Here is a 26,931-nt window from a genome sequence, read left to right as displayed (position 1 = left end):
TTGTAATTAGAGCAGAGCGCTGGTCACAGTAAACAGGGGGTCTTCGAAATGTCAAACTGAGCTAAAAACTGACTTTAATTTTTAATTCTCATTAAAAGTGCAGTTTTTGTAGCACGTTAGAGAGATAGCCCTCACATATAAATATAAATATATATACTGTACTGTATAAAAGTCATTCAACTTGCTCAAATACAGGCTTTATCTCACAGCAGGACAATTTATTTGTCAGATCATTCCATTTAAAATGCTCCACAAATCACCAACAGAAAGTACCACAGTGTAGTGACCACTATAGAGCTCCGCTGTGGGGCTCTGGAAGTAAAGATTTCATAGGGATTTTGATATTTAGCCATTATTTTATAGCCGTCCAAAGCTGTTGTATTACTTGAACTGATAGTAGACGCATAAATCTAATTGACATCAACCTTGTTTTTTAAAAATGCAATGTGAAATGTCGTAGAAAAAATAGTTTGTTACTTTATTTAAAAAAGACCCTCAATAAAGCTTCGATAGCTCGCTATTCATCACTGATCAAGGACAACAGTAACAACAGCAGAGAGTCAGGGCTCTGTTGGGCCAACTATTCTTTTAACTATTCCTTTAAGTAGCAATGACTTCATTCATTTCTTTACAAATAAAATTTTAAGCAGTAAAGAAAACATTACTGTTATTCGCAGCCTTTCATCTGATGTACCATTAAGTACAGCAACTTTAATATGTTTTCATCTGTTAACAGGCCACAGGTTGTACCGCCGGCTTTTAAAGTGGTGATAATTAAACTACTTACAAAGCCCAACCTCAGATGTAAAGATCCCAGCCTTTACCTACTAGTTTGGCGTCCCCGGCACTGGAAAGAACAGCTGAGCCTAGTTCTTGTAAAAGGAAGTTTTTCCAAGTGGAAGCTGATGGGGCGTTTCTGATTGTTGTTCCATTGTTACAGAATAAAGCACCTCGAAGCAACTTTTGTGAAATTGAAATTGAATTGAAAAGTCCTACTCTACCCAAAAACTGACATCTCTGCAACATCTCCTTTTGGTGGAGCAGTTACTATGGAAACCAGAAAATTTCAGGTTGACTAAACTGCAAGAACGGTTAATACAGCGAGTTACAGAGCGCTGTACTTACTGAGAGCTAGGCCATACTTTACCACACACACAATTACACTGTTATAATTCAATATATACACAACAATGAAAAGGATACCATTTAAGAAGGTTAGAAGACATTGCTCTGGAAACTGGGATTTGCAATGGATTATGGGATGAGTAGTTCCTTCACCACTAAAAGTAATTGTTTACACAATCTTATACCTTTTCCTGTTTTTTTTTATTAGTATTTTTATCCAGGGAGGGGCAGCCTCTCTCAAAGTAGCAAAAGTATATTGTTTAGGGTCATACTAAGACAGGATGTTTCTAATTGTACCAACATTTATGCCAGTGAAAGACACAACGTACTAGAGACTTGTTTAATGTGTGCATCAAAGAACGAGTGAGTCTCAAATACCAGCTGAGCCAGATCAGCTGATTTAGTGTAAAACCTGAAAACACGACCTGGTGTAACAAATGTCGATAATGCTTCTTTTTTCTTTTGCTTGCCTGTTAGCCCATCATCTTATTTTTTAAACTGGAAAGATCCCAGTTCACCCCGTCCATGCTAGATATCTGAGAGAAGTTATGTGAAATATACTTTAAAATGAATGAAGGATGATTTCTGTGAGATATGGATCACATATGGATCACGTGTGTGTGGCTGTTTTAGTAGGTTGTTAATGTGCACCCGCAGTTTGACTTGTCTTAGTGTTGTGTCATTCATATTCAGATATTGACCACTTTATTCCTGGAATCCTAGAATTAAATGAACAGATGGTTAGGGTTAAGAAAGGGGAAGGTTCTACATTATACTGTTCTATGTGGTAATATGTGGTGATGAGATTAGTGTGTAATATTATAAAATGTAACAAAAGAAAAGTTTAAAAAAAAGAAGAAGGTATAACATAGTTTTATCTAAATATCGAAACTGCACATCATCCACACCTTTATGTCTTTAAGGCATGGCTGTAACTTAACTAAATCATTTGTGTCGTCTACTTTCATAGATAAATATACCTGGATGCCATCTGCATAGCAGTGGTTATTTACCTATTGCCTTTATAAACTGCCAAAGAGTAGCATGTGTGACATGAAAAGTATTGTTCCTGGTGCAGAAGCCACTATATCTGACTTTTGCAGATATGGTTTCTTTACAAAATACCATTTTTCACTTTAAGTTGACATAATACTTAACATGTTTTCGTTTCCTCAGGTGCAACCGGCGCCCCCGGCATTGGAAAGGATGGTAGAAACGGAGACCGTGGTGAGACAGGTAGTCCTGGTATCCCTGGACCTGTTGGTCCAAGGGGGCTCCCAGGGTCTCCTGGCTTTTGTGACCCATCAACCTGTATAGGCAGGCATCCTCCACTTTATATGGTTGGTGGGAAGAAATCCATTGGCTACAAAAACCCATGACACACCCCAAGCTCACTGAAACACTCCAAATCTCATCCTGCCAGTGACCACATTTCAGGACTTGTCAAAGCACGGTGATCTTTGGAAGTCTCCATCTGAACCACGGAACGAAGAGACGGACAGGGAAACAGAAGTGAGGCACAATTGGAGATTACTGGACAGATGTTAACTAACCCAACATTCAAAAACCGCTGTTACTCATCCCGGAGCAACGTCTGACTGATGGCAGGTCCAGGGCACACAAGTCACCCACCACAGTCATTCAATATCAATTCTGCTCTTTTAGCTAATATTAAAGTCTATTATGTGACCCATATTGAAGCGATCATGAGCCAATCTTATAGTGAAGCTAGGTTTTACAAAAAAAAAAACCAAAACCTGATACTAACATCAGACATGAGATTATATCTTCAACCTGCTATTTAATTTAGGATCATACATTTGTTCCCCTCATTTTGTCAAATCGATGATCTTGTTCAAATGCTGCAATAAAGTGTTGTGTTTTGAAAGTGTGCCATCATGAAATTCCACAGCCTTTTTTGTCCAGACAAAAAGTCCCCGGGTTATTATGGATATAATGTTGATTCAGCAAGGCATTTCACAGTTGCCTGGTTACAAAGGAAAGTCAACACCATCCTCACCTCTGTCTGCACAACACAAATACACTCACAGATCAAATATGACTTTTATGTAAGCGGTTAGGAAGGAGTCGGCATAGGAGCCATTCCAAGGACAACCCTTTCATCTAACAGATGTTATCGTGGCTCGGAGACATCGTGTTTATAGATGTGTACTGTAAGTGAATGGATGCTCAAGGTTCATGAAGCTTGGTATAGGAGAAGAGTGCAGCATGATTTCTATAATCAGGTTTAGACATAAAACATGATGGATGTCTCCGTCTTGGAATTGATTATCATGCATTAGTGACAGAGCAGGGCTGGAGCTCTTGAATGAATAACATAAACATTTTCATTGTAAAGAGATGAACATTCAATGAAACCGAATGGGTCTGCTTGTATTTCAGCATTACGTGAAAGAGCACGAGTACTGGCTTTTTAAATGACGAGGCAAAAGTCCGAGTTATAAAATGAATCTGTTCCAGTCTTTATTATACAGTACAGGTGTGGTTCGAATACTTACAATATGCTACTACTTTAAAATATCTTAGCACCGATTTATCAGGAAAATTTGGGAAAGGGTTAATAAAATGCAGTTAATTCATTACAACATGATTCTATTTGATCAAATCCTGATTAATTTAGCAGTATAACAGTACAAGTTACAGCCTCTATGCATTACAAATACTCTCCCTCACCAACGCTGATGCAACATCTGCTGATGTAACTGTAACGACCATTTACAAAACCACCAGACAGGTGGTTTGTTGCAATTTACAAATCGTTCAGTGGCAAATATGGGATAGGGAACATATGGAAATGGTAGAAAGTGCAGGTCACATAGAGCCATGTTGATTCTACACAGAATGCATGTTTTTGAAATTGCTGTCATGTACCGAAACTCTTAACTATAAGAGCTGCTCTGAAGGCACTGGTGGAGTAAAAGCTGAGACAAAAATAAGGAACAGGGTTAGCTTAGCATTTCTAAGTTAGCTATTTAGTCTACAGTTATGAATGACTCATTTTGGGGTATTAATGCAAGATAAATTCAAGCTAGCTGAATATCTAATCCTGCCAGAACCATGAACTAATGAACAAAATACGTAATTTTTAATTAGTTTAATGTTGCAGACATATGCAACAGCTACGGTAATATGTCAGACTTCTGGATTGAAGGATCCACAATCATGCCAGGGTTTAAACTCTGTGCTTGTAGCCGCACCAGTCAAAATGAACATTGCTTCCACATCTGAAAGTGAAGCCAGTGTGGAAGTGTCTTATACATGGATTCTTTGTCAGCGTATGGCTGCAAAAAGGTCCAGTTGTAAGGAAAGTCTATGAGGAAAATGACCTTACTGCTCACTTCATGACCTCCTTTAAGATGTTGATAATGAGTGTGCAGTCTCAATCTCTGGTTTACAGCCTTCTGCACACATGACATATATATTGTAATTTGCATTATAGAAAGAAACCAAGATAAAGCAGAGCGTGCCGTAAGGAATCGCCTACCCTGTTACTGAGAAGACACTGCTATATTTCTAAAAGTGATACAAAGGCTTTGCAAACTTGGCATCACCATGGCTATAATCTACAGTTTGCATCTACAGGCCTGTGCTAGATGGTTCATCCAATCATCTGCCAGGTAGTTTTCAAGAACGTGCAAGTTTTCCCCACAAAGACCGGAAGCTTTGTCTAACACGTGCGCTCTCTGTGGCTAGCTACACTGGCTGCTTGCTAGCTTTCAAGGCTAGGAACGCCCCTCTGGCACTGATACATTTTGCGAAGCTATATTTGATTGCTTGTGGAGTAAACATTTTTCTATTTGCAATATGACAATGATGTATTTCCATTTTCCAAAACTGACAGACTAACTTTAACTCAACTGTTTATGAAAACGGCTCTGTCTTCACTCTCTTCATAAATGATCTTGTGTTATGTAACCTGAGACAGAGATAATGACAAAGTATAATCAGCCATTAGATCATACTGTAAGATCTGTCAAGCTCACATTCAGATGCTTTTATTCGTCTTTATTTGAAGGAGTTTCTTTGTTCTTTTAAAACAAACATTATTTTTAATTGGTTCTAGATAACCAAGGTGTCTGAGGTTGGGAGGAACTCTAATTGGTCCGTGAGGGACATAAGATAAAGGGATTGTTCAAACTGTTACCACAACAGTCCGATCATCAAGATGCAAGAGATTGGCTCTCCAGTTTCAGGTTTCAGGGTACAAATAAGAACAGTGTGTGTTTTAGAGCAGGCCAGAGCTACAGGCACTTAATAAGCATCACAGAGACAGAGAGGAAGTGACAGGTTTAGGGAAAGCGGAGTGAAATAGGCCGCTTTTCAAGAAAGGTGAACAAAGGCTGCAATTACACCACCTCCTCAAAGCTGTTTGCTGTTCAGGTCTATGTGTAGCTCAGAGAGAGTGACCGGAGCCGCTTCATTAAACATGAAAGCACAAATCTAACAGCGACACTGTTTGCTGTCTCATCTTCTGGAACAAATCATTACATGGCATATATTCATGGTCAAAAGAGCAAACTTAAATGAAGTCCTTACAAAAACACAAAAAAACCCTAGATATCCACCCTTAAATGTCACATGCACAAATACAAACAAGACTTCTGGAATGAAATCCTTCAAATCTCACCAAAGCATGAAATGACATTGCAGAGATGCTAATTTGTGGGTTGTGACAAAGAGGCCATTCCTGCCGCCTTCAGTTTATTCCCAGAATAAAATCGTGTTTCCTACCTGTCTAAATGAACCAAACAAACTGCACTATTTTAAAGGCGCATTTCTCTAAAAGACATTTTATTTTTCCATTTGTTTTTGCATCTGTGTGTCACCAAAAACAAATGCGATATAACAACATACATGCTGCTGTGGATGAAATGCAATTGATTCATCACTCGAACCGACACAAAACCCACTGCTGCTGTTTGCATCTCACCGTCTGCCACCGTTTTCTCCCAATCAATGGCCGGAAAAGTGACACTGAGTAATTACTGCGACTGTGTCAGTCACTGACTCAGTGAGCAGTGAATGACACGTGCTACCTGATGCTAACTTGTGAAGGGTGGCTGATGCAGAACGGTGTGAGGCAAGCAGCGAAGCACCTGACTGAGATGATTACTGATGAAATGATATAATATCGAATAGCAGGATCTTTACTCCTGATGTTCGGGCCGTGCCATCTGTGTTATCTTCCTATATATTTACAGGAAGCATGCAAGTGAGGAAAAAAAACTAGCTGCCCTCTTTATCCCATATTAGATCAGAAAGAAACTCCCACGTTGCTTAATCCCCATCCATCCCGAGCGTCGTACCAAAATCAAAACATAGAATCTGACCGGCAGCACCTGTGGCTTCAGCCGTCTGTACTGAGGTTAACAAAAAAAAAAAAGTTCTTGATTCTTGATTAAGTTCATAAATACAGCTGGTCTCCCAACTCTGCTTGGCTCTTCTTCTTTAAGTCCCCTTCACATTTTTGTTGTGGGGCCGTTGTGCCAGGCTGGCATAGTAGGCACACTGGGTTGGGTCGCACTGGCCAGCAGGGCCCGGAGGTCCAGGCTGACCGTGGGGGCCGGGGTTTCCTGGCTCTCCTTGGGCTCCGGCTTGTCCCGGGCTTCCGTCTTTGCCGTAACCAGGCATACCTGCTGGGCCTGGAACCGGAAGTAGAGCATTAAGGAAACTTATTAGAACTGGACCAGCTCTTCTAAGAGTCAGAGTATGTAAAATCCTTACCTATGGGTCCAGCAGGACCTGGCTCTCCTCTTTCACCAATCCCGGGGTCTCCCTTCTCTCCCGTTGCTCCTTTCTCACCTGACACATACACAGGAACAGAAACAGAATGAACAACGTTTATCAGTTTTAAGGCGAGGATGTGGTTCTCTCCTGCATTAAGCAGCTCAATTCATCACAGATTCTCATACATTTACATATTTGTTCAGTTTCAGCCGTTAGATGTCTAAACCAGCGTGAAATATGGTCAGAGGCTGCTGCTGTGTGAAGCAGGTAGGGTGCTGCAGTGAACATCATGTTCTCATTATGCCTGCATCATCAAAGGGGTGAAAATGAAGCAAATCAAAGAGGAGGGGACTGCTGTCAGAATAAACCACTAAAACTCTGCAAGTTACGACTGGAAACATTTAAGGACGACAAACTAGAACAGACATTTATCACAGTTTCCAGACATTGCACAGACTAAATAACTTCATTAAACAAGATCATAAACACCTCCAACCGGTGGCAGCAGATAGCCCCGCCCCTCCCTGAGTCTGGTTCTGCTGGAGGTTTTTTCCTGTTTAAAGGGAGTTTTTCCTTCCCACTGTTGCCAAAGTGCTCACAGGGGGTCATATTCTGACTCTGATTCTGACATGATTGAGGGGTTTCTCTCTGCACCTTGAGACAACTGTTGTTGTGATTTGGTGCTGTGTAAATAAAATTGAATTGAATTGTTTTCCAAAAGAGAATATAAATTTTTAATTTGTGTGACCACGGCTTTCTGCCTAGTCACATATAGTCAAAGTCTAAACCTGTGTTTGAATTCTCTTCTGATATTTCTTCTTCGCTCTCAGACTGAACTCCCACCAGAGCTGTCTTACGCACATTTACCTTTAGTTTAATTAAACGTGCATTTTGCCAACTTTCTTTCCTGGCTTCAAATAAGATGAACTTTATTAATACAGTCGCTCTTCTCCAGTCTTACTGTCCAAAACATTTAAGGCCCTCACAGATTCATATAGTGCTTACAAATCTAAACTACTCCAGCTCTTTTCCTCCTACACTCTCACCACTGCTTTGTCTGCAGCAGCTGTGTTACTTTCAAGTCTGTAATGTGTATTTAACTCTTTTTCCACCTAATATTACAGGTTTATCTTACTTTGTAAACATCAGCTACTCTGTTTCCAGCACACTTTCCATATTCACGATTGGTCAGATGATTTTGCTGCTGCGTTACAAGTTGATCACCAGTTTTGTGCGACCTTTTTCCTGATTGTAATTGTGAATCAGCTAACGGAACGATACGCTGGGCATGCTGAACTCGCTTCATCGTACAGGACTCTGCTCCCAGGTTTAAATTTATGGATATGTTGGTTTGACAACTAAACAAAAAGCTGCTTTGAAGAACGAAAAAAGCTGATCAGCTCCCACAGGATCAAACAGCATACTGACTCTGTATTACAGCCAGTCTGCTAGTTTATGACAGTACTGCATCGGCTTTAGAATGACTGCAATGACCTCAGTAGATAAAAATCCACTCGGGCTTGTATACCATTAATTTTAAACAGGATGCACGCAGTGATTCAGGCATTTAGCGTCTACAAACCCGTCAGCTTCTTTCTTTTTTCTCTTTCTCAGGAGACATTTTGACATGTCACAGCAGGGTGAACGCAGGCAGGATTGATCGGATTAACTATGTCCTGTTTACGCCGTCACAGGCAGGAAAGAAGGCCACTATGAAGGCCACAGCGACACTAGCTTGTGTAAAAGGAGCAGGGTCAGAATTCGCGTTACACCTGTGGTTACCTGATAATGTCATGTTGAAACAGCTGCTGTGAAGACGGCATGCACAACTTTTGTCTCAGGGAGCCCTAAGATGAAAGTTTAAAGGAGCAGCTGGTGTGAGGCGCACAAACGCAGACAGGACGAAGTCTCAACTCAACCACCGCTGTTCCACTCTCTCTCAGTCTCTGACATGAAATCTCTCTGGACCTCATCAGTGACTTAACAAGCACAAAAAAGGATTTTTTTAAAAAAATCCCACACTACTTAATCCATCCATTTCTCACTTTAAGTTTTTATTTCATTCCCATTTGTTCTGTTATCTTCTCGTAGTTTAGCCCCATGCAGGAGTTTGACTTCTTTCTCCTCTGACACGCTGAAAGAAGCTCTACAGAGAAGAATGTAGAAACAGTGTAACAGTCACAACTGTGTCTCTTTAAGACAACCCAAGTTAATGTTTAGTGATGTCACTAGTATGTGTCACTGCCCTCTGTACGATGTGGGAGAAACGTGCTTGCACATGGACGTATAGACTGAGATGGACCTCATATCTTTACCTCCCTAACTCATAGTAATATTACGGGTTGTATGAACACTGCTCGCTTCGTGTATGACAAGACTGCAGCCGTTCAACCGGGCCTTGTAAGGTTAGTGAAGAGTGTGTTTATTAAAGGAGAAGCACTGTGGAATTCCTAGTACCAGTGTCATCGGGAGTTTTTGACTGCAGCCTCCTCTCAACCACTGAATACAACCCACGTTACAGCAGGTCTAACTCTGTGTACCTCAAAGGAATTATTATCTGACATTCTAAATACCTAGATATTACTAATAACTGTTTTAAACTAGGAGGAACAATGCGGTTTTCGTCCTGGTCGCGGAACACTGGACCAGCTCTTTCTCCTCTCCAGGATACTTGAGGGTGCATGGGAGTTTGCCCAACCAGTCTACATGTGTTTTGTGGACTTGGAGAAGGCATTCGACCGTGTCCCTCGGGGTGTCCTGTGGGAGGTGTTGCGGGAATATGGGGTGTCTGGCCCATTGCTACGGGCCATTCGATCCCTATACAACCGTTGTAAGAGCTTGGTTCGCATTGCCGGCAATAAGTCGGACTCGTTCCCGGTGGGTGATGGGCTTCGCCAGGGCTGCCCTTTGTCTCCGGTTCTGTTCATAATTTTTATGGACAGGATTTCTAGGCGCAGCCAAGTGGCGGAGGGCTTTCGCTTTGGTGGCCTCAGAATCTCATCTCTGATTTTTGCAGATGATGTGGTTCTGTTGGCTTCATCGGGTGAAGGCCTCCAGCTCGCACTGGAACGGTTCGCAGCTGAGTGTGAAGCAGCGGGAATGGGGATCAGCACCTCCAAATCTGAGGCCATGGTTCTCAGCCGGAAAAGGGTGGAGTGCCCACTCCGGGTCGGGGATGAGTTCCTGCCCCAAGTGGAGGAGTTCAAGTATCTCGGGGTCTTGTTCGCGAGTGATGGGAGAAGGGAGCCGGAGATCGACAGACGGATTGGGGCTGCAGCTGCAGTAATGCGGACGCTGCACCGGTCCGTCGTGGTGAAGAGGGAGCTGAGTGTAAAAGCGAAGCTCTCAATTTACCGGTCGATCTACGTCCCTACCCTCACCTATGGCCACGAGCTGTGGGTAGTGACCGAAAGAACGAGATCGCGGATACAAGCGGCAGAAATGAGCTTCCTCCGAAGGGTGGCTGGCCTCTCCCTTAGAGATAGGGTGAGAAGTTCGGCCATCCGGGAGGGGCTCAGAGTAGAGCAGCTGCTGCTCCACATCGAAAGGAGCCAGCTGAGGTGGTTCGGGCATCTGACAAGAATGCCCCCTGGGCGCCTCCTGGGTGAGGTGTTCCAGGCATGTCCCACCGGGAGGAGGCCCCGGGGCAGACCCAGGACACGCTGGAGAGATTATATCTCTCGGCTGGCCTGGGAACGCCTTGGTATTCCCCCGGATAAGCTGGAGGAGGTGGCTGGGGAGAGGGAGGTCTGGGCCTCTTTGCTTAGGCTGCTGCCCCTGCGACCCGGCCCCGGACAAAGCGGATGAAGATGGATGGATGGATGGATGTTTTAAACTATATATCTCCACCACCCCTTCATCTACCTCACCAGCTGGCTAAACACCTGCCAGGATACAACAGAGTAGAATAGAAATATCCTTTATTGTCCCTCATTGGAGACAAAAACTGTACAGTTATTAAGTTTAATTAATTTAATTAATTATTAATTAAATTAAGTATTAAATATTAATTTTAAAAATGATTAAAAACAGAAAATAGAAAAAATGTGCAAATAGCAGCAGTGATATAAACAACTAGAATATAAACATCGTATTGCTTTTGTTGGGAGCAATGATGGTTAAAAAGTCTAACAGCTGCTGGGAGGAAGGCAGCAATGCTCCTTTGTGCACCCATGATGCAGCAGTGTGTCACTGAACGAGCACCAGTTCTCCAACAGCTTCATGCATGGGGCAGGAGACAATGTCCGAGACTGATGCTAATCTGGTTATAAGCTAACATTACGCCAGCTAACTCACACTTTTACACCATATGAGAGTTTATTCACCAAGCGTCTGTCAACTGTAGATCCACTTCAAAGAAAGCTTCAGTAAAAGCAGCAGTGCTTTGACAGACATTTTCTACAACACCTCAAGAGCTCACCTCAGCATCATGTCATCGGACAGAAGTGAGCTTCACTGACTCATCGACTCATATTTCACAAGGTTTGACAAACTCCTCCAAGGTAAATAGTTGTGGAAACTCTAAACCTGGGATTGAGATGTAAACAGCGATCTAACAGCCTACGCTCACTCAATAAACTCCAGTGTTTGAGTTCGTTTGGGGATAAAAATGTAAAATATCACAAAATATTGGCCACATTTTTGTATTCCTGATTTGTTGTTTTGATATGATTAAAATGTGTTAAAATATAGTATGCACAAAAATGTTTTATGCACAAACTGCAATAGAAACTGAGAGGAAACGCAAGATGGCCAACCACTATGCGGCACAGTAGGTGTTAACAAAATTTACACTGTGCACTCACAACTGGAAGCTCCGTCCATTTTTTACATAAAGTCGCTGGTTGATACACATTTTGTGTGTGGTCTGATAAGTCAGGCAGGAAATACTAAAACATGCTAGTGTCGTCATTTAGAGTAATTTAGTCAGGGATGTGTTTGGAATGCTAATATGCTAAAATGCTAATTTTAATGCTAATTCAGTATTATAGAAGCGCTTTATTTAGAAATTTAAAAGTATGCCTGTCGCTAACTTTAAAGATGTTATGGAATTCATCACAATGTTGAGAACCACAATACTTTTGGGTTTATTTTGGGTGTTTGTTTTGGAAACAACTAAACAACAATGAGCCGACGATCATAAGCAAACCAATAGCAGCAAACCAAACCAAAAAACATTTCTCTGAATCTTGTCCTACCCTTAGGGCCCATGGGTCCCCTGGGTCCTTCTCCTCCATTCTGTCCGGGCATCCCAGGTTCTCCAGGGGGCCCAGGGCGTCCAGAGCTGCCATCTTTACCCGGAGGGCCCGGAGGTCCGGGGCGGCCCGCTGTGCTTTTCACATGTGCTGGCTGCATCTGAGCCATGAGATAAGCTAATTTGGCTGGAAGCAGAAAGAAAGGTTAGCGTAATATATCTAGCAAGGTTATTCTCATTGAACCCAAATGAACAAATATCTCAAAGGGTACCAGAAGAACCCCTCACCATCCAGCTGTTTTGCCAGCTCCTCCTGGATGAGCCGCCTCATCTGTTCCAGTGACACTGACTCTCCCTGGAGAAGCAGAGATGCTAATGAAAATTTATCATCTGATGGTGCTGTGCATACTGCTGTAGGGCCGATATTGTTTCAGAGTCTATTTCAGCTGGGTTTATGACTCACCCTGGGCCCTGGAAGGCCAGGGTTTCCTGAAGGTCCTTGTGGCCCTGGGGCTCCGATTTCTCCTTGTGGTCCTGACATGCCCATCATCCCCGTGTGGCCCTTCCTGCCAGGGGGACCAGGGTTTCCCGGCATACCTGGCTCTCCTGACTGCCCTTTATCTCCCTTTGTACCTGGATCTCCCTGGAACAGATGTCACCATGTTTGTAAATGTTTAGCCTCGAAGAACATGATCCCAAAGTAACCAGCAAGGCAGCTGGGCAAAAGTTAGTGTTTTTTAAGATGGTTGACATTATACATGAAGTGTGCATATTTAAAAAAAACAAAAATACCCAAAACTAATTCAGATTTGTCTGATCTCTTCGTTAAGAACACTTCCTCACACGATCGGTGCTGTTTTTAGTGTAGCTGTTACTTTTAGATTCTGACCACTCACTTCACTGAGAACCATCTTCTGTTACAAACTGAATCAATTTTTGTGTCCAAGGCACATCAAAAGCAAGACAAAATAATAAAACACACTTCTATTCATATCTGCACATAAGAGCTCAAATGCCATTTCACACGTTATTGGTGGTTTTGATCTAACAGCATGTAGACCTACGTATCATGACACCTGCATTGTTTTAATAAAATGGTGCAGACACCACGCCTCCATCCTCTTATCGCACACTTTAACACACTCCAATGTTCTTGCTGTCTGTGTCAGATTTGTTTTAAAGTGTGGCATTTAAAGCAAATTTGCCCTTACAGAGCCCTGTGTGGCTTTTCTATGGGCAACCTCACTGTAGACTGCCCATAGAAAACTGTGGTGGAGTAAAATGTTGGCCGGGTCTGTATGGGTTAGCCAACAGGTGAGCCAATAGGGCTGTTTATCAGCAAGCCGACAGTGTGGACATAAAAAGGCAAAAATGCTATGGTCCACATGTGGGCAGTGTGGGTTTGCCCTGCATTTACAGCCCCACAGTTCATACACACCCACACACAGGCATGTTTTCTATGCGATTATAGTGTGCTCAGCACAATAAAGTCATTAGTTTCCCCCTTATTTCTTTATTTTAAGTTTCTTTAAAGGATTTTGGGGGGAAACGTATAAATTCATTTCTAGCATATTTGTCTGGTTGACTCAAAATCCTGTGGCACATCAGTAATTGTCACACGCTGCTATAATGTGTAAGTGTGTATGTCGAAAGTGGTCAGCAAAACTGATTTGGTTTACACTCCTAGCGCTGCTCACCTTCTCTCCTTTGATACCGCGATCACCAGCTCTGCCCGGCACACCCTACAAAATACCACAGACAAGTAAATGTTAGTGTGGATATAAAGATGATACGTCATCAGTTCTCTTTTGGAAAGTCTTACCTGTTTTCCTTCTGGGCCAATTGGACCGGGCGGACCCTGGAAATCAAAATAAAAGCTATTATTACCCACAGCTGCTCGTATTTGCGAGCTGCGATTAATCTTTACATCAAAACATGAATATATAAATAAATAATCTTGCAGTCACCGAGGGGCCTTTAGGTCCACTGAAGCCTGGTAACCCTGGATTGCCCGGCTCGCCCTTGTCTCCCCTGAGACCCTGTAGGACAGCAGAGACATGTTTGTCACATGGCACACTGTAGATGAGCAGGGCTGCATCATTACTGCAGATTTAGCTGCATTTCCTGCTCAGCATGCAGCAGAGCTCTGGATGAAATTTTCATAAATATTGTGGCTTGAAAACATTAAAATTCATATTTTCTAACCAGCGCGTGGGCTCAAAGACAAGCTGCTTAATGCATCCACAGAGTGGAGAAACGTATTAATGCCCATTTTATCGACACTTTCTTTTAAAAAATGCTGTATTTTAAATCTTTGATGTGCTTCTCTATCACCTCTGCTCCTCTCCACTCACTGCACCCCTTCCTTTTCTTTGCGTGGTAAATCTGACATCTGATACCATTTTGGTCGATATCTGACTCTTCCTCTGAACATCTCCTTCGCCATCCACTGAAATCACTCTCCATCTCCTTCTGTAACCTTTCTGCATTCTGGTTGCTGCCCTCTTCCCTCCCCCGGGCTGCTCCTGTTGATCTGCTTCCTCTGCTGACTGATATCATCGACTCCTCTGATAACTTCCTGCATATCGTCTGCCCTCCAGTTAGCAACATTTAGTCCACCTCCAAAGATACCATCCTTCAGCCCACAGGTCGGTGCACAGGTCCTGCTATTCCTTCCCACAGCTTATTAACATTCTCGTTGCACATGATACCGACACATAAGCTGATTTGATTTCAGCACGAATCACTAAACAAACGCTCTGCATATTTCAGCCTTTTCCTCAGTACTCTGACGTTACCAACTCTACGTTTAGCTGTGACATTTCCAATAATGTGACACTGCTTTACAATAAACAGTTTGCTTCAGGATTTATTTACCCTCAAATAAAGGTTTGTTTATCATACTAATGATACGGCATTTAAAAATGTCACTGCTGCGAGGTGTTTTATAGCAATCATGATGATTTACTATTACACCTGATATTAAGGAGTAATTTAACACCAGCGTTTCACCTCTGACCACGCTCAGCATGCTCTCTCCTGTTTGGGCTCTCAGGTCCTACTAAGTGTATTTAAAACCCACGTATAAAAAAGGGCAGAGTACTTCTATGTGAAATATGACTTACAAAGCTGCCTTAGAATTAGAGGAATGGTCTCTCTGACTGATGCTGATGGTTGTCCATTGGGCTTCACTTCAGCTAATTTGACTCAATGAACTCTGAAACATCTTTGTGTAGTTGGTGCCTTTTGAGGAACTTTCATTGTGTTTTGCACAGACTATTAGTGGCTCTGTGTGTCTGCAGCCTATAAGGTTCAGAGGTTCAGTGCACAGAGGTTAACAGAGGTTATCGGCTAACACTAGCTTGCTAGTGTTTGTGCATAAATTTGGTGGCTGGGTTTCGCTTTTGGGAACACATTGCACATTGAACCTCTACGTAATGACTTTCAGTCACAAGGAGTTTGAATAGGTTTGGCACACGGAGGTTTGCTCTGACTCGGATTGACTGCAATCACTCACAGACAGATTGGTGAAGATTTACTAACAATAATGGTCACAGCAACTAACTGAGTTGTTGCAGGCTGGTCGCCATCTTCTAAGTAACCACATCGAAGGTGACTTGCACACTGTTGCATTAACTTTGGTTGTAGTGCAGTCTCCAACATCTGCTCTTCCTAGTGTTACTGTAGCAACAAGGGCAGATGCTGGGACCGATTCTACATACAAGGCTTCTCTTACAAAGCAAGAAGTATTGTTCATATTATGGCAACAAAACCATCACCAAGAAACTACTGGGGGACATCATGGTGGCTACATCTATCTCCAGTAACACTGTGAGGAATCTTGGGGTCATTTTTGCCAGGATATGTCCTTCGATGCACATATCAAACATATATGCAGGACTGCTTTCTTCCATTCGTGCAACATTTCTAAAATTAGAAACATCCTGTCTGAGTGATGCTGGAAAACTAGTTCATGTATTCATTACTTCTAAAATGGAATATTGTAATTCATTATTATCAGCTCACCCTAAGAGCTCTCTGAAAAGCCTTCAGTTGATGCAAAATGCTGCAGCGAGAGTACTGACAGGGACTAGAAAGAGAGAGCATGTTTCTCCCATACTCACTTCTCTTCATTGGCTCCGTGATAAATTAAAATTAAAAATTTCTCGTCACATACAAGGCCCTGAATAATCAGGCTCCATCTTATCTTTAAGACCTCATAGTGCCATATCACCATAATAGAGCACTTTGCTCTCAGACTCCTGCGTTACTTCTGGTTCCTAGAGAATTTAAGAGCAGAATGGGATGGAGAGCCTTCAGCTTTCAGACCCTTCTTCCGTGAAACCAGCTCCCAAACTGGGAGCACGTTCCACAGAGGACAGGCCTGAAAGCTGAAGGGTCTCCCTTTCACAGAACCAGCTCCCAAACTGTCACTACTGAGCACTTAGCTGCACAATCTCATACACACACACCTTCATACACCAAGGTTCTTTTTGCACATTTCTATTGCACTGTCTTGGGTCCACATCGTTGTCTTCTATGTAGTGTTGCACTGCCTTTGTTTTTTTGTTGTTGTTTTTTTTGGAGGGGGAAGGGTTGCAATTTTTGCACATTGCACTTTATGCAGTCCTGTGTTGGTTGTCTGTTATATGTCATATGTAGCACCATGGTCGTGTAGGGATGTCATCTCATTTTACTGTGTACTGCACCACTGCACATGGTTGGAATGACGGACACTGTCTCTACTTTTAAGATTAATCAGAATGAACGTTTTAAGCTTAAACAACTAATAAAGGTTACTTAGCTACTCTGTGACAAGCTTAGACTGAGTCTCTGCAACTGAGCCTGGAAACACAGTTCAGGAAAATATGCAAAGGGAATTCATTTAACTCCGATATCCACTTGGTAAGATGCTTAACCCTCACAACTGCTTCAAGTGAACTCTGAATGTAGATTCTGATTACAGTCAATTATGTTCAAAGCAGTTTAGAAAGGGATCATTTAATGGCCAGTTTGAACAGGACTGATAATTACAGCAAATGAAACCTGTTTAGCGTTCAAGTGCTCATTTGAATATTGTTTCCTGACAGACTCAAAATGTAAATGTGAACCAATTCTTTAACCGATAGCTTTGTCACTGCTGGCTTTTCTCCAAATCCTCACACACTCACATTTTCACTGTAAAATCATCCCTGAAGGAAACCTTGTGAGCCAGAGTTGTTTTTCCCCTGATATCAGGCACTCTGTGCAAAACCTTCCAATAACCTTGGTTGCATTCTGCATCACCAGACAATTCAGACCTTTTGTCACCAGAGACTCAGCTTAGGCGTGTCTCTGTGGGTGCGCGTCAAAACACAATTACTAGATGACTCTTCTAGAAAATGACGATCACCTGATTCACTTGACTTTGAGGGTTTCTTTTCTTCAACTAGCAGCAACCCGGCCAACTCCCTTCCTCACTCAAGGGAAAGTGATGTTCCCTCCCCAGTCAGAGCAACATTGATGTTCCATCATAATCTGACAGCTCATTTCTTCAAAAAGTCTCCTCTTGCCTTCAGTTTCATGTACGCCTGTTCTGCTATCACTGAAAATACTGCTTCAGCTCATTCATTCTCTGGGTGCTTGTCACAGAGTTAAATTAGGGATACGTGCTTCTTACATCAAAGGTGAAAAAACAGTAAAACTGAATGCAAAGATTTTGCAGAACAGGAAGAGGAAACTCACCGGTGTTCCGGGGAGACCTGATTTTCCTGACGGTCCCGGTTCACCCGGCTTGCCCTGGGATACAAGTTAAAAAAACAAGAAGAAGAAAAAAAGATATAATGGAAAAAAACTGATGAGGAAGGGCAGTGAGAGAAACAGCTTGAGTGCCACTTTATGTCCCTATCTGTCAGCGTGACACCGTGCTGTCTCTTCTCTGCATCAGACAGCCATGCCAGTGACTGAAAATGACTCACCGGCTCTCCTCTTGGGCCTAAAAGTCCTTCTGGCCCTGGAGGTCCCCGAAGACCCTGTAAGAAGACAACATTAGTACCCTGCATTCAAACTGGTTGAATGAATTTTATCGCATCTTTAGGCCAAAATGGGGGCCAGATGCTAAATATTAGCATCAGTGCAAAACCCTCCGTTCTGGAGTGAGCAGCATCTTTTCATCACTACAGTAAATGTGTACTGGCGGAAAGATGAAGATACTTATTTCTTTTATTGCTCGTATTATATACTGTATGTATTTTATTTTCTTCAGCCGTTTAACATTTACAATTTACAGCTGTTTATACCAATTTTTTTTTTTTTTTTTTTTTTAAAGCTCTGATTGGTCCCCAACGTCGCTAAAGCAGTTGATATCAGCGCAAGTGAGTAATCAAAGGTGAACAGTGCCAGAGATTTAGGTCCATTCTATAAGGTGTCACTGGCTCCTCTATAACACACGGACATCAACAAACGCTGGATTTCGTTTTTTGAGATGCTCTGCCAGGACTTTACTACAGCCACATTCAGTTGTTGCCCATTTCTGGGTCTTTTGCCTTCAGTTTGGTCTTCAGTAACTGAAAAACGCGCTTTGTTGGGTTGAGATCAGATGACTGACTTTGAGAAACTCTTGTGTTGCTTTAGCAGTACGGCTCAATACATTACGAAGCTTTGTAAAATTACTTTGTGCAGCATTTGCCTGAATCTGAGCAGAGAGTGGAGATTAATCACATTCTGAAATACAGTGTGGATACCACAATATCTACTGCTCACAGAAATATTGTTGCCGTTTTCTTGCCTGTTGGACAAGTCGGCCGTTACAGGCCTCTGATTTATGCAGAGCGGTTTATAATAAAGCAAGCTCAGAATTCATTTAGTGAAAAGCTTCCTCAGCCTCTTTTAGCATCCGCCTGCAGAGCCTGCATTTGATGGGAAAAACCACGCTGCATCGCCACGTTGTAGCCAAAGAACCGCAGGTGTAAACACCAGTTCTTACACTGGAGCATGCTTTCCAGATTCAAGTAGCATCACGTGTAGCATCAGGTCATTCATTTGTGACCTGGCAGTTTGAGCTGCACTCAGTCGACTGTGTTGCTCAATAGTGAAAGAAACATGCAAAGGGCTAATTTGATCTCCTTACGTAGCATAGCCTTACTGGACCGCAGCCTCTCCTGTAGGAGGCTGTTAAATGGGAATTGTTGTTGTTGTAGGTGAAAAATATATTCTTACTTCAGGAGACGTGAGCTGTGAGAACATTCTGTCTCATTGCCTCACAGCCAGAGGATCAGCTTGGTGAAAGAGGTTTTTGTGAAGTGCTACTGCACACCGTGCCACAAGAAAAATGGGGGCATAACAATCCTGCAGTTTCTGAGTGTATGTGCGAGTTTTCACTTTGACGAAGAGAGAAAAAACCCCCCCAAAAAAAACAAAACAACTCTCACACAGTGTCAAAAGATAAAAACGGCACTGCCACGACTTGGCCGCAGTCGTTATAAAAGACATGATTAAAGATGCCGGTGATGGTGTGCCAGGAAGAAACTTTTTTATTATCTGCATTCCCTCAATCAATACATCTGCTTCCAGACAACATTAATGATCACAGTCAAGAGCTCAGCGACTGAGACAGAACGTGCTGGAGGATTTTGAAGGGGGTGACAAATGTTTACAGCAGGGGGGATATCAGAGAGCTGCAGTCGAGGCATTATCAGGGTTTATTTGGGGTTTTTTCATGTGTACGTTTCTTTCCTTTAAATGTATTGTCTGTTCCTCAGTGCGCCATAAGGGCTGAAAACTGAATATAATAAAAGCTGCATTTTTCCTTGTGGTGCCCCTTTCTGTATATATGTACAGTGCTTAATAAATGAATGAGAGCGTCATAAAAACAAGAAGAAATCTGTCAAACGTGTTTAAAACTAAGAGCTATATTGTTATCGTCATGATCTCTGGGTTTTGATTTTTCTGGAATCACTGTGTTTTCCTTTTCATGCTTGTGTGTTGTGTTCAGTTTTGCTTCCCCTGTCTTGTTATTCCTGATTTGTTCTTGTTCAGCTGTCTCCACTTTCTTAATTACCTTCCTGTGTATTTACTGTCTCTGTCCTCCACTACCCTTTGTCACGTCCTCTCCTCTCGCAGCGTCTTCCTCGAGTTCCACGTTTTCGCAGCTTCTTCTTTGTTTGAGTTTGTGAATTATTGAGCTTTAGGACGGCAATACAACTGTCTTTTAGTTTATTCTTTGTCTCTGATTTCTGCAACTGTGTCCCACACGACCTGCCACACAGCTGTGTGACAGTTATTTATTAGGAGAGTAACTGAATTTACATCTTTACACCCGAGTTTGAGTCAGCACTCAGAAATTAATCAAGCATAACATTCATTCACTAAAAAATGTTCAGTTTAGGAATGCAAGTAAATTAATTGGCAAATTATTGGCAGTTTCGTCAAATAATAATAATATTTTGGGTTTTTTTGTAAAACAGTACATTTGAAAATTTCCAGAAAACTCATAAACGATAATGTTAAAGTTAAAAAACTGCACATACTGGTTGCTAATTCCCACTACTGTTAGTTTAGGGCAGCTGTGTGATAAACCTTGGCCTGAGTACTTCTCTAAAAAATGCATTAAGCACTTAAAGTAGAAATGAAGGAAGCGAAATTTGATAAAACCCACCACGTACCTCTTTCCCAGCTTTACCGTCACGTCCAGGTGATCCCGGCTTTCCATCTTCTCCCTGTGCCACATAACAAAAAACATCAACTAAACAAAGAGAGAATATGAAGGTTACATTACGATGACTCATAATGTAACCTTTGCTGCTTATAAGAATAACACAACACTGCAGACCAGAGAGCTTCCTGTAAGAATCTATATGATGCTTCCAGACAACGCTGAGACATTCTGCACTTGTAAAATCTACTTTCAATTTTAAGATTGAGTTTAATTTACATGGAGGTGATAATGAAGGGTAAGTCTTGTGTCTACGGCAACAATTCCTCTAATAAGCTGTCTGCAGAGTGGCTGCAGGGCGAGGAGGCTGCCTGCCTCGCTGTGACTCACTCAGACTTGTCTGTAATGAGCCATGCTATTGGTCACGGGGCTTTGACAGAATCCAGAAGAAAGCAGCAGGTGTGATGAGTCTCTATTAAAACAGGTGTTTAAAAAAAAAAAGGTGAGCCTCTGGGCTGGTGTCAGATATGAGGTGACGGTGCAGTGCGGCGAGCTAAACAGCGAACGTGGCTGTGTGCTATACCCTGCACCCCTGCTGTGAGTAAGGCTGTTGAGCCAGAGACTAAGTAACACTCCTCGCCAGTTTCACACTGCATGCATTTGTGAGCAGTTGAGAAAGTGACGGTGCGGCAGTTTTCAAAGCCACCAACGACGACACTCGCGGCTACATTTGTTGTCCTTTGTCGCACCGTCACTGATTATATTTGCATGTTTTACTTGGTTTTTCTTGAGGGTAACATGAATGCAGCAAGTCTGCACAGACACCAAGATTATTTTGGGTAGTTGTTTCAGGACCCATCACGCTGTCTGGCAAACTGCACACCTCTTCAGGAAAAAAAATGCTGTCACAAAACATAAATAAAACTGCACTGGTGCAGATTTTCTGCTTTTTTGCACTGCCAGAATCTCAAAATGGTTTTAGCTCGCATTTTTAAGGTCAGCTGTTTATGCGCGGCCTTGTGAAGTAAAAGGAGAAACTGTGTCCCGTCTTGTTGCTGGAATCTCTCGGTATTTGTATTTAGTCGTGGCATTACAATAGTTGATATAGTCTGTAATGCGGTGGGTTATTTTACTTTGCTTTAGGAGTCTGATACTGCATGAAAAAGGAAAAATAGCTATGTTTTAGTTAAACTGAGGGTTAGACTACCAGGCAAGCTCAAGATAGCCAGCGTTTCTTTGTGGTAACTGGCTGAAAGAAACGTTAAAGCCTCAGTAGGCGACAGTATTGCAACGGTGGTTATCAACTTCCTTACGTTTCATGTGTCAGTTATTCAGTTAAGTGGAAAAGATAATAAACAGGTATAGAGAAAATGAAAAATGTCTTCAGAATTATCCATCATGTCTCTATGTGTTACTCTCAAAAGCCAGATGTCTTTAAACTGGTATTTTGAAGTTTTCCTTTGGTCATTGGCTGCGTTTTAATCATTATGATTTCAGTCTTTGTACCTGACCATTCATTAACACTGACCTATAACTCCTTCTCTTTCTCCTGTAATGTCTCTAACATATTATTCTTGTTTAACAGCGCACCTCTCTGCTCAAATACATTAAAAGCAAACCAACCTTAGTTCCTGGAGCTCCAGGTTCTCCTCTGTGGCCTTTGAAGCCCTGGTTAGAAAGAGAAGGTGCAGCGAATCAGTCACAGCAATTTGCATATCACCAGGTTCTTCTATCAGATCTACTGCTGGCTACTTACAGGGAGTCCCCTGAGCCCTGAGTTTCCTGGGGGTCCAGTTTCACCTTGTTTGCCCTGAAAGGAAACACCTTGAGTGAGTATGTGTGTATAAATAAATACAGACAATATCTTCCAGTTAGTGTTCAAACTTTTTATGCTCTGTGGGTCATTTCCATCAACTTACAGGTTCTCCTGGTTCACCTGGTCTGCCATCTTTTCCCATTTTGCCAGGCTGCCCCTGTGATAAAGGAAAACAATTATTTAGGGTCTGCAGCGTCAAAGACCCAAAGGCCCACTTATGGTTTTATATTGTTGCCTAAAATAATCACAGCATCCAGCAGGAACTGCATATTCATGATGCTTTACGTTCTCATGATTTTTCTTACTATCAAGCCAGGAAGCCCTGGTGGTCCCTGGATTCCTTTGAGACCCTCTTTGCCCTGGTGAAAACAAACACAAAAACGGGTCACCAACAAAAAAGAAATGATTAATAGCCATTATTACGGCACAGGACGGTGACCTACACGCTAGAGGGAAGCGGGTTGTACAATAATGACACATGGGTAATGGGCTCTCTGAGCAGAAAGTACACAGGGTGCTAACCGACCTTTTCTCCAGAGGGTCCTGGGGGGCCCGCAGGCCCAGGCAACCCATCGTTACCCTGAAGAGGAAGAGACGATGTCAGTGGAGGTCAATATTCACTTTTCACGTATTCTGACAATGTTGTAAACAAGGCTGAAACATCGACTTACAGGTGTACCCATTAATCCAGGAGGACCTGGATGACCAGGAGGCCCCGGGTGACCCTATTAAACAGATAATGGTCATTAAAATCGAGCTGAAGACTTTGCATTGGATGTTTCTTCAAACACAGCGAGAGGAAGGTTGGAAATGTCACAGTGGAAAAACACACCTTGTCCCCTTTGTCTCCGGGGTTTCCAGCAGGTCCTCGATCACCTTTTACACCCTGTGGTGACAAAAAGAGAAAAGCATTTGGTTGGAAAAACGTTAGGCTTGAGAAAATAAAGTTCAAAATATCTCCCTAACGTCTGAATGATGTAAAAAAAAAAAAAAAAAACTGATTGAAGCAGCTAATAAGTTTGGCAGTAAGTGAGCACACATGCCTTTCCTCCATCGGCTCCGGGGGCCCCTGGAGGTCCGGCTAGTCCTGGCGGGCCCTGCAATGACACAGCAGACCATCAGTCTCTGTCCGAGCCAACAGTGGCGAGCACCGTCGCTGGTTGCTAATCGCTCACCGCTACCCCCCAGAGGAGGCCGAGCTAATGATGCAGACAGAGCCTCGCCATCCGTCACAGCAGGTGACGGATGGCGAGGCTCTGACCTCATGACTCACACAGGGCAGCAAACACACACTTTATAAAATGTGCTTAAATACATGCTTTTACATTATAATAGACTTTAGGCAAGAGAAGTGAAGTGAGGTCATTCACTTTAATTATGACATGTTAATAACTTTGACCCACTTGGTATCCATCTTCTCCATTTTTCCCAGCAGGTCCCTGTTGTCCTTTATCTCCTGGGATTCCTGGGAGTCCAGGTGGTCCCGGTGGTCCTGCAGGGCAGTCTGAGCAAAACTCCTAAAGATGGCACAGACACGCTGTCATCAAATGATCCACATATCAAATCATATCAAATAATGGCTTCTTACCTTTGGGTCAAAGTCTGGGGCTTTTCCCTGGGAGACAGAAAATAAATGAGTTAATGGAAACAAAGTAACATCAAGGGATCTGTGCACAAGCCAAAATTGTGTCCAAAAAAAGTATCATATATATATAGAATATAAACATCTTGCTCCAAAATGAATTCTGCGTTCTAGTGGACTCTCAAGATTTCCAACTTCAACTTTAAAACTAGATTCCAGAGTTTTATTCCCATTTCCCCGAGCTGCAGCCAGAAGCTGACCATTTACATTAGTGACACTCTAAGGTTGACTTTAATCTTTAACAAGAATAAAATGTAGCCTTATAAAGTTGGTAGGATGAACATGTTAACACAAAGCAACATCCATTCAGCCGTGCATCTGTTTCCTGCCAGTTATTTGGGTCCAGGTCGTGGGGGTGGCAGTCTAAGCAGAGGAGCCCAGGTCATGGCCTCCAGGTCTTCTGGTAAGATACTGAGGTGACGTCAAGGCAGAGAGGACACATAAGATGCCCAAACCACCCAAACTACTCTGAGCCCCTCCTCAATGACTAAGTTCCCTCATCCTTGCTGTACAGCTACACCTGAAAAACCTTCAGAGGAAGCTCGCTGACACCCCCACAATCAGTCACTGCAGTCAGCGTGTGGCCATCAAACAAGAGCTGGATGCAAACCAAGGTTTTAGACCGACAAGCAACAGGCCTGATGTTTTGTACTTACTTTGAAACCCCCATACACTGCATGTAGTTTTCCAAACTCCCAAGCATGCTCAAACAGCAATCTGAGTAGTAATTTAGTCTCTCTCCAATATTGCTCTCATTTTATGTCTATTTTGTGTCATGTTAAAGTCTGAGAAACATATTTAGCTGCTAAGCTTAGGCCTTTTTAGAACCTTTTCATGAAAAAAAGCTGCGACCAACAAAAATTGCTCTGATAACTCACATGATCCTAGTGATAGTGACAGGACAAAGTGTTCTCATATCCCGCTTTATATTTAATGCATGCACTAAAACTAAGCAAACAGCTGGAGAAACAGAAGCTCTGATGTAGCCTGGTGTTCTCTCGCTGTGTGTACTTACAGGCTCTCCTGGTGAGCCCTTTTCTCCTGGCCTTCCTGGCAGACCCTACATTTGGAGAAAAAGCCACACATTACATTTTCTATCAGCTGAAGATCACAGGCATGCATCAGCATCCACCAAAACTGTGGTTCACTGCAGAGAGTTATACAAGTCAAGACAAGTGAAGCATAAATGAACTTATTTATGAGTAAATATTTCAGTGTTGGACTTACATTGTGACCTGCTGGGCCTTGAGGACCAGCAACACCTGGTGGACCCCTCAAACCCTTAAACCCAGAAATGCACGTTAAAGACGATACAATAATAGCATGGAGTTATTTAAAAAATGCTTCAGTAAATATTCACCACAGGTCCAGATGGTCCAGTTTGTCCTGGAGGTCCCTGTAAACAAGAGTCATGGTGAAATTTGTGGCTAACGTTAAAGCAACATTGTAAATCTTCAGGATCTAGACGATGAGATGTTACATTTCCAGTAAAGTGTTACATATTTTGGCATTAGAGTTTATCTTTGGTGCTTGCAAGCAGAGAAAAAAAATTAAACAAAAATACGATGGGCATTAACAACACTCTGCCGCCGGCGCATCGAGCCACCTGGGGGGCTCTTCAACTGGTGGGGAAGATTGTCACATCTTGCAGGAGCTTTCCTCTCCTCAGGAGCTCCCTCTGCAGGAGGGGGAGATACAGGAGAGGTGGAGGAAGATCTCAGCCTGGGTGTTTATTGTCTTATGTAGTCTGGAAGATGAGTGGATGGTGGGGAGGGTGCAGTTTTCTCTGTGGTGGGGTTGGGTGGACTGTCCCAGGCTCTGTGGGGCCGGGAGGCGCTGCTGCACTGGGCCCCGGTCTGGATGGGCCTGGGCCCCCTTTCCCTGGTGGGTCGCGGAGTATGGGGGTGCCTACTGGGGTCAGCGGGGGAGCTGGCCCCAGGGAGGGGTCACTTGCCCCTCCCTTCCTTCCCTCCCCATCTCCAGCTGCCTCCCTCTTCCCGCTCCACCACAACCACCCACACATGCAGGACCTTGGAGTAGGGGTATGTCACCAGGGTGCAGAGGAGGCTACCCCCCCCCCCCCCCCCCCCTCTGTCCCCTTCGGGCTGCCTCTGCCTCAATTTTATCCCACAACTTAGACATTCACATTACTCACACTCTCATTACACATACATATAGGATCTTGGGGGTGGGCACGATACACGGAGTCCAAAGTACCATCAGGGTGTACACCCCACCCCTGGCGTCGTTGCCCACCTCTCAATTTTAAATACACGTAGACATTGAGGGCTAGCAGGAGGGACCATGCGCTTACCTGCTGCTCTCTGGCAGGTAGCTCCATGCCCTCCTGGGTTTTAAATGCACCTTAAAACACACATGCATCAACACTACAATGAGCGGGTGGAGGGAGGTTTGGAGTCTTCTCTCACCCCCATTCTCTGCGGCCTGCTGGAGCGGGGGGGCTAGGACTAGGAGGAGGAGTTGGCCGTCCGACTGCGGTCTGGAGTGTGGGGCCTTTCTGCTGCTGCGGAGTCGGGGCGGTCTGCCTCCCCCCACCGCAGGGAAAAGGGAAACACCACCTGGGTCTGGGTGCAGTTCCCCCCTCCAGGGGCAAGAGTACCTAGACCCGGTTTGTAGAGTACGCTTGGGGAGTGTGATCGTGTGTACAGCGTCTCTTTATGTCTGTCTCCACGTTGGTTGAGTGTGGAGTAAGTGCATATGAGAGCATGAGGGTGGGAATGGATGTTTGTGTCTGTGTGTGCCTGTATGTCTGT

At 43.2% G+C, this 26,931-nt stretch overlaps 2 protein-coding genes across 2 annotated transcripts in view; one reads left to right on the top strand and one right to left on the bottom strand.

Moving 5' to 3' along the window:
- Positions 1-3,007, top strand: part of col9a1c (collagen, type IX, alpha 1c) — a 30,513-nt gene extending 27,506 nt beyond the window's left edge. Inside the window, exon 39 of the mRNA XM_085445935.1 lies at positions 2,302-3,007. Coding sequence (XP_085302061.1) covers positions 2,302-2,504 — 203 coding nt within the window. The 3' untranslated portion in view covers positions 2,505-3,007. The remainder of the gene's footprint in view (positions 1-2,301) is intronic.
- Positions 3,008-3,578: 571 nt separating this feature from the next.
- col22a1 (collagen, type XXII, alpha 1) overlaps positions 3,579-26,931 on the bottom strand; it is a 73,485-nt gene continuing 50,132 nt past the window's right edge. Inside the window, exons 43-66 of the mRNA XM_085446056.1 lie at positions 25,518-25,553; positions 25,385-25,438; positions 25,173-25,217; positions 24,104-24,130; positions 23,919-24,032; positions 23,559-23,612; positions 23,348-23,401; positions 23,187-23,240; positions 23,042-23,095; positions 22,821-22,874; positions 22,619-22,672; positions 22,456-22,509; positions 22,323-22,367; positions 20,710-20,763; positions 18,025-18,078; positions 17,792-17,845; positions 14,035-14,106; positions 13,890-13,925; positions 13,765-13,809; positions 12,531-12,710; positions 12,356-12,422; positions 12,072-12,254; positions 6,871-6,948; positions 3,579-6,788 (exon numbers count right to left, since the gene is read on the bottom strand). Of these exons, the coding sequence (XP_085302182.1) occupies positions 6,595-6,788; positions 6,871-6,948; positions 12,072-12,254; positions 12,356-12,422; positions 12,531-12,710; positions 13,765-13,809; positions 13,890-13,925; positions 14,035-14,106; positions 17,792-17,845; positions 18,025-18,078; positions 20,710-20,763; positions 22,323-22,367; positions 22,456-22,509; positions 22,619-22,672; positions 22,821-22,874; positions 23,042-23,095; positions 23,187-23,240; positions 23,348-23,401; positions 23,559-23,612; positions 23,919-24,032; positions 24,104-24,130; positions 25,173-25,217; positions 25,385-25,438; positions 25,518-25,553 (1,716 nt within the window). The 3' untranslated portion in view covers positions 3,579-6,594. The remainder of the gene's footprint in view (positions 6,789-6,870; positions 6,949-12,071; positions 12,255-12,355; positions 12,423-12,530; positions 12,711-13,764; positions 13,810-13,889; positions 13,926-14,034; positions 14,107-17,791; positions 17,846-18,024; positions 18,079-20,709; positions 20,764-22,322; positions 22,368-22,455; positions 22,510-22,618; positions 22,673-22,820; positions 22,875-23,041; positions 23,096-23,186; positions 23,241-23,347; positions 23,402-23,558; positions 23,613-23,918; positions 24,033-24,103; positions 24,131-25,172; positions 25,218-25,384; positions 25,439-25,517; positions 25,554-26,931) is intronic.

This window comes from Copadichromis virginalis, linkage group LG22, assembly GCF_057382275.1.
Source record: "Copadichromis virginalis isolate Kocher_CV1m ecotype Utaka linkage group LG22, C_Virginalis_male_GT1.1, whole genome shotgun sequence".
Taxonomy (NCBI): domain Eukaryota; kingdom Metazoa; phylum Chordata; class Actinopteri; order Cichliformes; family Cichlidae; genus Copadichromis; species Copadichromis virginalis.
This window is presented reverse-complemented; position numbering and strand designations above follow the sequence as displayed.